This window comes from Mchenga conophoros, linkage group LG7 (genome assembly GCF_057382185.1).
Source record: "Mchenga conophoros isolate Kocher_MC1m ecotype Shallow Benthic linkage group LG7, M_conophoros_male_GT1.1, whole genome shotgun sequence".
NCBI classification, from domain to species: domain Eukaryota; kingdom Metazoa; phylum Chordata; class Actinopteri; order Cichliformes; family Cichlidae; genus Mchenga; species Mchenga conophoros.
The window spans coordinates 57,225,591-57,240,306 of NC_140532.1; the positions used below are offsets into that span (position 1 = coordinate 57,225,591).

At 40.7% G+C, this 14,716-nt stretch overlaps 1 protein-coding gene and 1 pseudogene across 1 annotated transcript; one reads left to right on the forward strand and one right to left on the reverse strand.

The window, feature by feature from the left end:
- Window positions 1-39: 39 nt before the first annotated feature.
- LOC146571264 (protein phosphatase PTC7 homolog) lies at window positions 40-6,036 on the reverse strand (annotated as a pseudogene).
- Window positions 6,037-8,898: 2,862 nt separating this feature from the next.
- Window positions 8,899-12,699, forward strand: LOC146571265 (uncharacterized). The gene is made up of 2 exons (XM_085280397.1): window positions 8,899-9,039; window positions 9,541-12,699. Exon 2 carries the CDS (start codon window positions 9,545-9,547, stop codon window positions 10,913-10,915), a length of 1,371 nt encoding a protein of 456 aa, XP_085136523.1. The 5' UTR covers window positions 8,899-9,039; window positions 9,541-9,544; the 3' UTR covers window positions 10,916-12,699.
- The last annotated feature ends 2,017 nt before the right edge of the window (window positions 12,700-14,716 follow it).

Here is a 14,716-nt window from a genome sequence, read left to right on the forward strand (position 1 = left end):
AGAATTTCAATTCATGTTATGATTGTTATTTCTTAGATTGAGGTGATGAGTGTTATTCTCTCACTGACAAATTCAAAAACGCAGCTGGAAATGCACAGGAGGTATCGACTGTAGTGAACCGGCAACAGTTTTGTGCCGTGTGTAGTTAGGTTTCTATGGAGATTCACATCAGGTTGCGATGTAGAGTTTCAGATGGGTTTGCGGTTACGACATAGTTACAGTGTAGATTTACTGCTGAAGTATAAAGCCCCAGCGAGACATCCTTAACTTGTGTCTTTTGTGGCCAACTACTAATATTAACAGTGTACAGTTTTATTAAGGACATCAAAAGTACTTTGGAGTATGTATGTTTGTATGCTCCTCATTATGCATCTAATAACACACAAATTATGTTTATTTCAATGTTTATTAATTAATTATTCAAAACATGATAAATAATAGTGCCATCTCCAAAATTTGTACAACCAAAACTTATTATTAATATTAATCAGGAAAAGGGGCGTGCTGTAAAAACATTATACTGCAGTTATGTGTATGGTGCTTTTAAAGGGAGCTAACAGTAACCTTACCTCTTACATTCAGGCCATTGTCACAGGCAAACTGTGCAAAAGGGGACATATAATTAGGGTCGTAGGCAAGATCATGAGCTTGCTTTGCAATGCTCTGTGCAGTCTGCAGGATGCTGTCATAGTTGGTAGTCTGAAACGAGATGCAATAATAAAAAAAGCATTAAAATTTGAATTTGTTTCCAACACATATAAGCATAAGCTGACATGTTGAAGTGATACCTTGAGTTTTTTGAGCTCCTGAAGAATCATGTAGTCTGGCATGTTGTCAAAGAGACCGTCTGTTGCGGTTAAGATGATGTCACCAAGCTGCACGTCGAAAGAGGAGCTGTCAGCCGCTTCGGGACTACAGGAAACAAGGAAGCACGGGAAGATCATGAAGTGAAACTAGAGCGCGAAGCACCTGAGCTGCTGGCAACAGTTTTAAGTGTGGAATTAAGCAGGTCAGAAGCCACTCTGCTAAATTTTGAAGATGGAGTGTGAGCGTTTAATGTGACAGCTGACGTAAAACCTGACTTCTCCGTTTACTTCTCCGTCCGTGCCGAATGCCGGCATGGCCTGTCACTTCCTACCACCATACACAAGTCTCAGACTGAGGTTTTATCACCTGGGAGCCTTATATTTCTGCTTGGTCTTAATTTATGATGACATTTAAACAGGTCTATAAATGTACTTTAATGGGAACGTTAACCCATTAAACCTGCCAAACCAGTGAGAAAAGTCAAACAAAACATCTAGACTGCTCCAAATGGATTACAGAGTTTCCCTCTTGTTTATCAGTTGCCATTGCCATGGCTTGCTAGTACTGAAAGCCTGTGTTCATGGAGGAACGGGCAATTTGAAAGTAACATTCCTGATGTCTGCAGAGAGCTGAAAGCACTAAGGAAAACTTCTAAAGAAGGACACTTTTTGTTGTTGCTACCAACTCTAGCCAAATCCAGGTAATCACTGACATCATCTGGCAATTCAGACATAAAAACAGATCATGTTACAAAAGCTTTATTAGTTGATGCCAGTCATAACAGATGTAAATTGGTTTGGCCAGCAAACCTGTGAAGGCCTGCACACACTTTAGTGTGTGAGGTGAAAAGCAGGTTCTGTTTACATGGCAAACAACAACATAAAGGCCTTTATGCTATGATATTTGCTTCCCACATGAGAGATGAGTCATGTTTTTGATAAGTTGGGCTAATTAAGCTGTCCACAAATTAGCTTGGCAGTCAAAATGACAGAGATCATGACCTGCACTTCTATTTTAAATCCTGCTTTGCATTACAAAGTGGCACGCAAACCCAATGACTGCAAGTAGGGATGCTCAGAATGGAATGATATGCCTTTACCATTTTATCCGAGCCTGCTGTAAGCAGGACATGTACAGTGCTGTACAACTACCAGCCCAGCATCTATCTAATATAGAGTTTTATTTATTTACAAAGATATATCTAACACTGAGCAACTGACCTGTCACTGAGCACAACTCCCTCGGCTCCCGGAGGAGCGATGGACAGCTGGAAGGGTGTATTGAAATAGTGCTGTTGCTCGTCCGAGCGATGAACCACCTCTCCACCACGTACCACTAAAAAGCCAGAGTCGCCAAGGTTACACGTATGTAGCCTGTGACTCTGCCGATCCAGAACTACGATGCAGGCCGTGCTGCTTCCTGAAAATAAAGCGGAGTAAAACAACACTAAGGTTATGTATACAAACAGATAATTTGATCAGGGCAAAAGAAAAGAGTTATGTTGCCCAACCAGTACAAAGTAGTCTTTGTGAGTGTCCTCATTGTGAATCTAATATATCCATGGAGAGTGGAAGAAATATAATACAGACGAAAAAAAAAAACAACCAAAAAGATTGCATTCCCAGTGACAGCTACTAGCAACAATTCAGGTAACCTTGAGCAGAGAAGGTCAAGAGCTGACCTTGCCATGACTTTCCAAAATAAAAGTATGCCAACTAAATTTAACGACAGCTAACCTGCGTCTGCACTAACTCTTGGCCAGGGACACTGAGCCAAGATATGAAACCTTGATCACGTGCTTGGTGTTAACCTACTTTTAAAATCTCACTGACCCTCCTGTAGTATCAGTTACAGACAGACTCATGACCTTTTGAAGCTCTGGCAGGGGGCAAAGTGTTTGGCCTGCGTAATAGGGTAAATTGTGGGGAGTCACAAGATCACTGAATTTCAACTGCCAAGTGTTAGCATAAGAAATCACTGCCCGATCAAAGATAGTTACCTCTCTGGTTTTAAATCACTCGGTGGGACAAAGGTTTGTGTCAAACAAAAGTCACATAATATATATACCTCGCCAACTAACACAATCGTTGAAGCAAAATTTGGTTCCCTCTTGATGAACTGATCACACACTTAAAGGCTGTATATTAGTAATTGCCAAGGTAGAAGAAGAGATTCCATATTAAACAGATAGTATAACTCAGGACAGAGCTTGTGTTCTGTGCTCGGTGAGCAGGGCCAATACTCACAGTGTGACTCATACTGCAGCTATGTTATTTATTTCTCTCAGCACGGCTGAGCTCGCTCCACCACTTGCTGTGTTTGTAACCAGGTGGATCATCTCTATGTACTCACCTAGCAAGGGAACTTTGTTCTGCAAGAGCTCGTAGTAGCCAGACGTCAGGATGCCCACTGGATTACTGGGTGTGAAGCGACCCTCCTTCACCAGTCGCTCACAGGTCTTCATTAAGGTTGCAGAGAACTGAGATGGGTCGACACCATAGTCCCGCCAACCACCTACGCCATCTGCTACGCCTGATGGGGAAAAAAAGGAATTAAAAACATTTGTTTTACTACTGAACCACTACCATACAATACCTTATTAACACCAGATTCGTGACAGAGGATTGATCAGGCATTTCAAAAGTGTAAATACCAAACATCTGCTGGTAGCAGTTTGGCTGATTTTAGTTGTTGAATTTTTATTAAGTTATCTTTATTTTTTACAGCAGACATGACTTTCTTTTCCTTCCAAGGTCAATGCATCATGTCTATATTTGCACAGCCACACTGCTCTTCTGATCTTTCTTTTCTAGGTGCTGATGCTTTATTGATTACTGAACTGCTTTTCTCTCTGGTGTCTGTATCGCTGCTAAACAGGAACACATTGGTTTATTATCTTTCCATTGTAACTTCTCATGTACTGCTTCATGTGTGCCTAATTTATCTAGTTTACCTGAAGTGTAAGAATTTTACCCCGGAAAATGTGTTACTTGCAGCTATGGAACAGAAATAATTGTATACTCTTTTAACATCTTGTGTGTAATTCATATTTATACACTGATACCTCATAATCTACTAGCTTCCTGTTTTATTTTACTTTTGATTCATTCTAGCTGCACACCATGAGTCAGAACAGCAAAGATAAGATACAAATTGACTTTGAAACCTCATCAGCAACCAAAGTCTCTTTAGCTCTAGACACCTTCAGCTTATACACACAAACAAACGTAATCTAATATCCTGTAATTTAGGTGCTACATGAATCATTCAAGTTTGTACTTGTAAGCACGCGGTTCCAAAATGCATATAATTTTTGTGGTATACCGGTAAGGTTACTTGCGTCCAAATGACTTCTAAATTCAGTTTAAATATATTTACACATTGTGGCTTCACATCAATCACCTCATAAATGCCTTCATTTGCACATTCATTTGAAAGCTGATGCAAAGCAATTTTTTTCCAAGACCAGATGATTTTACTTAAGTTCTGTTTAGTTCAATGGCCAAAGAGGACGGCAAGGGAATATCTGCACCAGTATTTTTTTGTCAGAAGACAGTTGTAAAAGAAATATGTACATAACAATGAGAATAATCTAATAATGATGTATAACTTTTCTCCCCACCCCATGCTCATAGTATTTGACTTCCAGAGAATCTATGGGTTTCCTCTTAGTTTTTTGAAAGTATTTCTTTCTACAGCACACAGACTACTGGGAATATTGCTTCCATAGTTTATAAGGCTGTGACTTTGGAATTATTTTCCCTTTCTCACAGAGGTGAAAGTAACCTTTAAAAAGAAAGTGAAAATATTATACATGCTGGAAAACCCCACGCATTTTCTTCTGCACTGCTTGATCATCACTGTCAGCTACGCCCTTCACTACGATTTCCATCAGCCTGAATTAAAGCAAGGGACGTTTTCAACACTCTGACTTGAAGTCTCACAGATTCCACTTCTCCTTGCCGTGTATACACGTGTTGCCATGTGTTCCTCGGAGATGTCAATTTTATTTCTCTAACCAACCTAAACGTTTAACACTAAACAGACCTTGTAAACTATGAAATACACCTTGTGTGTGTGTGTGTCTAACCAACCACGTGGTAGTTTAAGTCTTTGGCAGTAGCAAGGTGGCGAGGACAAAGCAAGCTTAGCCTGCTAGCTAAGCTAATAGGCTAATGATGCTATTAGCAACATGGCTGCCTCCATGCTCAACCATTCTGACCTTTGCAAGACATTGTAGTGTTAAGTCTGATACGTTTTAATGAGCTCTATTTTTTGCCACGTCCGAATTAAATAAGGCCGATTTACGTCTTCTAATGTTGTGATTGCAACAGCCTACGTCATCGCAGTGTATCCCACAGTGGGGACACATGTAGGTGAAAGGTCATTTAGCGTTTCACCTCAAAACTACCCCCTAACAGTAAAATAAATGTCATTTATTAAAGTAATGACGTGAGTGCAGGTGCTATGTGCGTACAGATATGCTTTAAGCGTCTATCCGGGTTGGAGTCTTGTTTTATCCGGGTTAAAGTGCTGTCTTTTTTTTTATGTGTGAGCGGGGAGGGGGCTGGTGTGTTTTGATCCGACGGGTCGGCACACGTGCTGGCTAAACTCACTGAAGGTCACCCGAGCACAGAGGGCGTCTAACTTTCATGCAAGCCATTTGCAGAGCCCTGAATCCTTACCCAAGACATCAGCCGTCTTGTGCCGTGCAATGAAGCAAGCATCATCACCGTAGCACATCCCTTTCTTCAGGATCCCCTTGCGAAAGTCTTTACCGAAACCATAACTGGCGGTGATCAGACTGTAGTCCCGACCGTCCGTCTGAGAGAGTCCGCCAGGACAGCCCTGGCTACCAGTCTGCCATAAGACAGTACGGATAACATCCCCTAGCAAGGAGAAACCCCGTTCTGATCCGAGACCGTACACGCTGTCCCCCCTCTCTCGCTCTTTCTCTCTAACCGGCTCGACCACCTGCCTGCGAGGCTAAGTCTTCAGATCAAGCCCCGGCTGTCTGTCTTTAGTCGTTCATCCGATCCCGACCGGCTCGCTTCTGTGACAGCGGAAGGCTGCAGTTGCTCCAAACTCGAACAAACACGCCGCCGTTTCCTTTCTGACTCTGTCGCTTTCGCTTTATGTCTCAGGTGAGCATTTGATAGACGAAGCAGTTCCTCCACTGGGCTCTCTCCTCCCCGACATGTTTCCACGGGACACAAAGATGTGAGTACATACGGGTGTTTACAACTGTGACGTCGCGTGCCGTAACGTGGCCCCGCCCACCAGGTTCACCGTGGGGGTGTCCAAATTCATCTTTTGTTGTTTTTAGCTAACTTATGTAATAAATATGGGCTTAACGTAGGTTGCACCCAATAATGCAGCCCTAGAACATTTAACATGTTCTAATTTTCTTTAAAATTTGGGGTCTATACATGATAACCTAAAACTAAAAGGGAAATTTGGAGGTTTTATAGGGATTTAGAAGTATTATAAAGTGTAGGATAAATATTTTTAAGAAATGAGTACCTTCAAGTATTTTAAAATGAAACGGCCAACAAATATACTGTAAATAATTTTTAAGTAATTGAATTTTTTTTTTTAGTATTTTAGATAAAGGAAATGCAAATTATACTTTTAATGCATGTGAAATTTCACTATAAGCTACTGCAGTGTTACAAAGTGCTAATGTAAAGACAAGAAAATTAAAAGAAGGGTTTGGTAAGCTCTCTAATATGTATCCCTCTTGTTTATAACGTAATTGAGTACTTGGACAATTGCCTCTGAAGTTTCTCCAACATGTGTGGGCTATTTCATTGTTTTTGTTTTTGTTAGCTAATTAACCGAATAAATGCCTGGAGTTAATTCTAAATGTGGCATTTACATCCCCAGGCTGCAAAATTCAAAACAAAATTACCAGAAAGAATGCAGAAATATGACTGGTCAAAATAACCTTCTGGTATATTCTGCAGGAAGGGGGTGCACTGGAAACCTGAGCAGCATGAAAAGACTTGAGTTGTACAAGAAACAACAGTGGGGGGGGGGAGATAATTGCAGGACCCTTTCTATGGTAATGAAAATCCCCTTGACAATACTGAGCCAAGTGAAGAGTGCATTGTGTATGATAGACTTGAAAGCATTTTTCAAGTCAACCATAATAAGGTCATGTTATAAGAGTGAATACAGAGGGTTTACCACAAGGTGTTAACCATTTAAAATCTCAATAATTAAAAGGTTGCCTTAAATATGGCCAAAAATAAATAAACAAACAAATAGCATTCTGCAGATGGATAAAAATAAGAAAAACATGGGTATAAGCATTTGATGCTTTCATGCTTTCATGCATGGACGGATATGCAACATATATATATATGTATATAGATCCTGTGGGACTTCCAGATACAGACGGAGAAAATGGTGGTGGCTAACCATTCCGAATGACAGCAATATCAGGAAGAAGGAACACGAGAAGCTGGAGAAATACCAAGGGCTCAGAGAAGAGCTCGAGAGGATGTGGAGGGTGAAGGTAACGGTGGTCCCCGTGGTAATCGGGGCACTAGGTGCGGTGACTCCCAAGCTAGGCGAGTGGCTCCAGCAGATCCCGGGAATAACATCGGAGATCTCTGTCCAGAAGAGCGCAGTCCTCGGAACAGCTAAGATACTGCACAGGACCCTCAAGCTCCCAGGCCTCTGGTAGAGGACCCGAGCTTGAAGGATAAACCGCCCGCAGGGGCGTGCTGGGTGAGTGTATATATATATATATATACAACTTGCATAGTTCCCATTTCTGTATAGCTGTATATCTCAGATTTCTGTAAAGTTATTTATTTCATATTCTGTATAGTTTTTCAAATTTATATCCTGTTCATATCCTGTACATAGCTTGTACTCACTACAGCCTGTACATACTTATAGTTATAGAATATTCACAACATACTTCATACCGTGTACGTTATAACATGCCATAATAGACCCATTTCTGTAATATACTCACATATCTATATTATTGCTAATATATATTGTAATATATCTATATCACTAAAGCACTTCTGGATGGATGCAAACTGCATTTCGTTGCCCTGTACCTGTGCATGTGCAATGACAATAAAGTTGAATTCTATTCTATTCTATGCTATATGATGTCGCAAAACAAATGTATATTTATATGTGTGTATAAGCTGAAGTTGGCTCAAGCTAAAGGGACTTGGGTTGCTGATGAGTTTTCAAATTTGTTCTATGTCTCTTCTTGAAAACAGCCGAAATTCCCTGTAGTATGTTATCCCAATTTAAATAATGGTACTGTTTAATCCTGTATGACCAAAGCATAATTTGGATATGCTAATTTAATCCTTTTGTCCCGTTTTCCTCATTATGTCAATTTTCTTTGAATTTTATAGACCCACCTGCCAGTTCTTTCTTCTTACCACTGCTTCTTTCTGCCATCTTCCCTTGAGCTTTTATTTAATTACTGTTCCCTTTCAGTCGATCCACTCAGTACAACACATAAGTATGGGATATCATGCCCTCAAAGTTATCTATTTCAGCTGTTACTCATCATGTCAACCTCTATCATCAAAACTCCCAAAGCAAATGCATCCCTTTTAAAATTTAAAAGGGATTAATGGTTCACTGAAGCTGTAAATATTTTTGCATTTGCAGTGTTCCTTCTTTGTCATTTCAGATAAATACGCCTAAAAAATCCACTTAAATTGATAGTATCATTTATTTATTTTATTATTTAATTGCATTGAACTGTGGTTGGAGGAGGTCTTGTCATTTTTGTTCGGTTTCACCAAAAAACCCTAGGCTCGCCACTGAAACTGTTATCGGGCTGTTGGTAAAGAGGCCTGACCGGAAATACATTCTATGTAGGGTACATATGTGCGCTTGTCGTGAATAACGGGACGTAGCTGATAGTCGTAACGGACGGTGCGGATATATAATTAATACTGTTTAGCCTCCCTTATAGGACACTTTCTGATATGGTCGCCATTAGTTTTACACTAAAAACTGGTATTCTAAGTAAGAATACCAGTTTTGCAGTTAAAAATAGTTTTAGTATACATGCTGTTGTTTCGCATCGTTGGAACATTTAATCCGGTGCTTCGTATGATAAAAACGAGCGCACCGCATTTGGAAGAAACCACCCTGGTCCCTTTAGGGAGCGGAGAGAAGACGGAGAGAGAACAACAAACGCACTCGAATTATCGACGCTTACACACAAAACACCAATTCCTGGTAAGATATTAGCCTTCATCACATTTCATTTAATTGTGATGCTATTATAAAACGCTTTGCTGATTGGTTCGGCGAGATAAAAAGACGACACACACATCCGTTATAATATGGCTCCGTTATGTTTTTCTAATGGAAGGGGAAGGATGATGCAGTGATAACAGCCTCACGTTTATGAACCCTAAATTTGTTCATTAATTATTATTATCATTATCATTATTATTGTTATCATCAAATGATAAGATAATAATGCGATTGACACCATTTCTAAATTTTAAATAGGACAAGGATTCAATGAGGGTGTTCTAGCTATATAAATATATAAATAGATGTAGCCAGAATGATACATTGTTTCTTATTGATCGTTATCGAAAAAAAGTGCAGCTGACTCTTTTTAATCTTATGCCTATACAACACACTTAAAATGAAGAGATGTTTGTTTATTATATATATATATATATGTATATATATACGGGTGTTTACAACCATGATTTTTCCTTTTAGGGCCATGATGGGGAGGTTGTGTGAGATGGTTCTTGTGTCTCTTCTTATCATGTCGCTTTTGACCACTGAGCTGGCATGTGCTAAAAGAGGTGGCAGCAGCAGCAGCAGGGGAAAATCTTCATCCAGCAGCAACAAGGGTTGGACCAATTCAAAGACATCCAACTCTCAACCAGGAAACTACCCACGTCAGCCACAGAGTCCTAATCGAAACACCAATCCTTATCCTCCTGGTGGAAGTTACCCTTATCCCAAACAGAACCAGCCAAGTTATCCAGGTGCCGGTAGCAACCCAAATCAGTACCCTGGCAGAGGCAATCCTGCAGGTTATCCGAACCAGAACCCTGCAGGTGGATACCCAGCAGGAGGGTATCCTAATCAAAACCCAGCTCGAGGAAATTATCCAAATCAAAATCCAGCTGCCGGAGGCTACCCCAACCAATATCCAGGCAGAGCTGGTAGCAACCCCGGAGGTTATCCTAATCAGTACCCTGCTGGAGGTTATCCAAACCAGAATTATCCTAATCAGCATCCAGGTGGGGGTTTCCCAGCAGCGGGTGGTTATCCACAAAACCCAGGAAGGTATCCTTACCAGTATCCAGGTGGTTACCCCGTCCAAACTGGAAACACACGACCAGGTTGGAATGTGCCTGGTTCAAATCCAGGAGGTTATCCAGGAGGTTACCCTGGTGGAGCAGTTGGTGGCTACTCCAACTGGAACCCAAATAATAAGATTCTGAGTCCCCGCTTTGGTGGAGGAGGCTATGGCTATGGGATGGCAGGGTCACCTTTTTCTCGTTCTGTGCAGAACATGGGGTATGCGCCCAAGTCACCAAGTTTTGCCAAAAAAGCCATGGTGGCTGCAGGCGTCGGTGCTTTGGCTGGAATGGCAGTTGGATATGGATTAGGACGCTTCCCCCGACCACATTTCACTTTCCGTAACCCTGAAGAAGAGTACTACTACAATAATTACATGCAGCGTCGTTATGGCACCCAGTCAACAGATCAAAAAGACTATGGCCGTGATTACGTCTACAGCCCTCCTCCACGTGCTGAGACCTACGAAAGCTTCATGAGTCGCTGCATGAATTCGACTGATATGTTTAAGGATCAAGGCTCTTCCACATCCAAGAGTGCAGCTGAGGACGCAGATGACGACACCGTCAGCATTGAGGAGATTGGATACCCAGCCCTGATTGAGCAAGTGAAGTCGCGGCAGTGTGTAGAGAAGTACATGAAGTACTCTGAGCAATTTCTGAAGGAACGTAAAACTGAACAACAATATCAGCTAAGTCGCTCTAGCCCTCTGAGCCAAGGGCTCATTCATCTTCTCACTTCCTCCGTGATGCTATTGTCCAGCATGCTCCTGCTCCAGTGAGAAAACACCTTCCACTTCACTTCAAATGGCTTTCTACTGCCTCCATCATATGCACACATTCATTTCCTGCTTATATTATAGTAGCTCCACATTGCAAACCACAGCTGCATACTTCCAGAGAGTACAGTCTTTTAATATCTATTATATAAAAATATTGACATGTACATACTGACTAAAAATGTCTATTTCAAGTGTGGCACTCAGTTTCAAGTGTTACAGTTAGATCTGTCTTAGATGTTCACTATACTTTATATTAATTTATTTTGGATCCATATTTTGCACTTTTTATCTCCAGATTGTTGGACACTGAATGCAGAGATTCATGATTAAAGAAAGAAAACAGGACAGGACAATTACTTTAGCAGTTTTTTCTTAGGAAGACTATCAGGGCAGTTTCTTTCATAGTTTGGATAAGAATGAAAAAATAATGAAAGCTCATAGTCCACATTATGGCTTATGGGGTACAAGTGGGATTTGGCAAGTGGGGTAACTCAGAGATTTGTTTGTATTGGTGCAGCATGGGGACAAGAATTACGTAGAAATAAGTCACATGATGACTTGCAGGCCAGATTTGTGCATACAGGCTGTGATCAGCTGAGCTGTGCTGCTTCTCCTGTATTCAGTATTCACTGCTTTTTTGTGGATTTAACCACGCTGAATTCAACAAGTTATAAGCAGGTCTATCCAAAGCTGCATGGCTGATGCATTGTATAAAAGATAGAATTAGCTTAATGAATGTAATAATATTTGCTACTCTTGATCTAATCTAACATTGACCATGAACAGCCTGCTCCATACCCCTCCAGCAGAGTGAATCACTGTGAACTTCACCACAGTACTGCAAACATAACCAGTGCAGCCTGCACTAACTTGCCTGGTATTTTCATGCAACCTTTGAAGAATGCAAAATTAATATGCTTCCATTTATTTTGGGATAATTTGGCAACACATCACGTGTAGATCCATTTAAGAGCTCTAAAACGAACGAGGATATTGGAAGTTTTACATTTTCAGCTTATCAAACCTTGCGTGTTGCCATCCTTACCCTTGAAAATAATCTTCTTCTTTGGTTTCCTGTCTTTCATACATCTTTTTCTACATCTCTGATAGTGTTGCACGTCAGTGCTTCTTTTCCCCTCTCCCTTCGGCTGGCAGACACATTTGTCAGATGTTTTCTGTTGATTGACAGACTGCACAGACACAGTTTGTGTATTTGGTGATATTTTAATGTCCTCGAGAAGTTGCATTTGAAATTACCGCCACTTAGAAAAAAACTTTGCTGCCTTGATGCTCACTCTTCCTCTGTTATGTTCTAGATGCTGAAGTACAGTAACCAGGATTATTTACCTTTACACCATGAACACATCACAGGGATGAGAAGGAAAAAGTTCACTTCAGGTTATAAGTGGGCTGTGGGATGTCATTTTTTTTTGGCTTATTACCGGGCAAATATTTGAATGTAATAACTGGCAGCAGGATTGTGGCACATGAAAAATAAAGGCATTCAGCGATAATACTGATCAGTAATAATAAATCCAGCTCACTTTAACCCCTGTTTATTATCCGGGGTAATGTTAGGAGAAATCTCTTTGGAGGATTTAAGTTTTATGTGTGTGTTTTGGATTCCACTCAGTCTCACTCCACAGAGCACATGCACAGACTGAAGCAAACCCTGGTCACTAATAGTTTTTACAGATTGCTTGATGGTGATAAAGGATTCCTTGTAAATAATTCAGCCAAACTTCCCACATGAACTTTAAGCCATCGAGGTTTGCTGAACAGCAGAGACAGAAATAAAAATAAAAGTAGAAAGAATCGCCCTGGTTCATATTTAATAATTGCTACTTATGTTATTGCATGTAATAGCTTTTCACAGAGAGTAGACAGTAATCATGATGGGTTCATAAATGAGCAGTGAAGTTGCACAAATAGCACTTGTTGCTTTAATCTGTGCAGTCTGTTGAACGGATGCGGTCTTTTATCTGTATTTCCTTGTAGTATGTAAACTGTCCTTAGTTAAAATGGGTGTGGTAGCACTCAAACTGCATTCCTTTATCCCGTTGAACTCTGCCATTATGTGTGTGAGTCATTAGAACATTTATTCCCATAAAAGCCTTGGTTTTACATCCATATCCCCAGGCACATTTTAACTTTCCATAGCCACTTATGGTCATCGTTTCCGTGCGTCTTCCTCTAATCTCCTACATGTTATTGTAGCGTGGGGAAACAGTCTCATAGGACAGTTTTTCTCAGATATGTAAATACTACTGTTTATTTTCTTGCGCCGGTTGTCATGGTACAGTCTCTGCGATTATGACTACTAAAATCTGTTCTCCTTTTTTTTCTTCAAGAGTAGGTGTTGTTATTATTTTTATTTTTTGTGGGTGTTTCATGTGATCATTTCACTTTTTCTTTTTACCGTACTTTTTATGATCCTGTTTTATTTTTTCTCCATGCCTGAGTTTTGTAAAGGATTCTGGAAAAATGCTGTGTAAGTTAGGGTGAAAATCTCAAAGTGATGGAATTCTCCTTCCCATACTGATGTTGTTCTTTGTGACCAGGCTTTCAAATTTCTTTTATTCTCTCCTGTTAATAAGCTTTTATATTCGACTGTTCCTGTTTTGCTTTTTTGGTTGATTCTGGCAAAACGACTTAATTTGATGGGAAATTCCCACCTAAATCAAGGATGTGGAATATCTGTAAAGTGCACTTATTTCTCCTCAGTTGTGGATATTCTGTAACTTTGTAATTGAGGTCATGTTACCATTAGAGACATCGCTTGTTTTTGACTCAGAATTGCAAACATTTCGTGATACTCCTCAGATGTTATGACTAACACGGTGTAATATAGTTTGTCTTGGATGTTCATGTGTTAAATAAAATAAATCATGAAATCTTTTCTGTGGCCTGTGACATCTTCACGTCTAAAATGTTGCTGTATCTCTTCAAGGGATATCAAGAGAGGGGTTATTAGAAAAATGCACAAGTGCACAACTTGTGTATTTTTTTAACCAAACTCTCAGAAAAATCCTCCATGAGGATGACATGATGACATTAATTCCAATAAAATGACACAGTAGAGATCATTTGTTCAAAAAAGCTTTAATTTACTTTGATAAATGACAGCTTTTTCATTAATTAGATGGTGGATCACACGTCTCTTATCCAAGCTGCTGTAAGAAAAGGCACCACATGTCCCAGCCTGAGAAAGAGGTGAGTCGCAGGAGCAGGGGCAGCGCCTTTAACGAAGGCTCTCCAGAGAGACTGGTTGCAGCATCTTTGGTCTTGCTGGTAGTAAAGCTGTCGATCTTGCTCAGAGGCGACTGCTTTGTGGCCATAGTTATTTCCGGACCCATGCTTTGGCTTTCCAAGGAACCCCAGCCCGTACCCGGTGCCTGTGCCTCCCAGCATCCCCGCTGCTGCTGCACCTGCCCACTTTACACCCTGCTTGGAGAGGCCTCGATTCTGAGAGGGAGGCGCTTTGTTACCAGTACCGCGACCTCTGAAGCTGCCTGCTCGCTTGCTGTATGCATACTGTGCACCTGGGCACAAAGCTGCAATAAGCAGCATCCAAACCCACAGTGAGGGAAGCTTTTGCTGGCCCGCCATCAGAGCAGAGCTGCAAAAACAGATTAGGTTGAGTTGAACTTTAGAAAGAAAAAAATTTTATTAAAATGATACTGCGCTTCATTAATTGTCATTTAGGACACGTGCAGAGGAGTTTTTTGAAAGTCTGTCAGCAGTCAGTTCAGCTGGCGATAAAGCTTTTGATTTCCTGCGGCTCAGTAACAAAAGCTACAT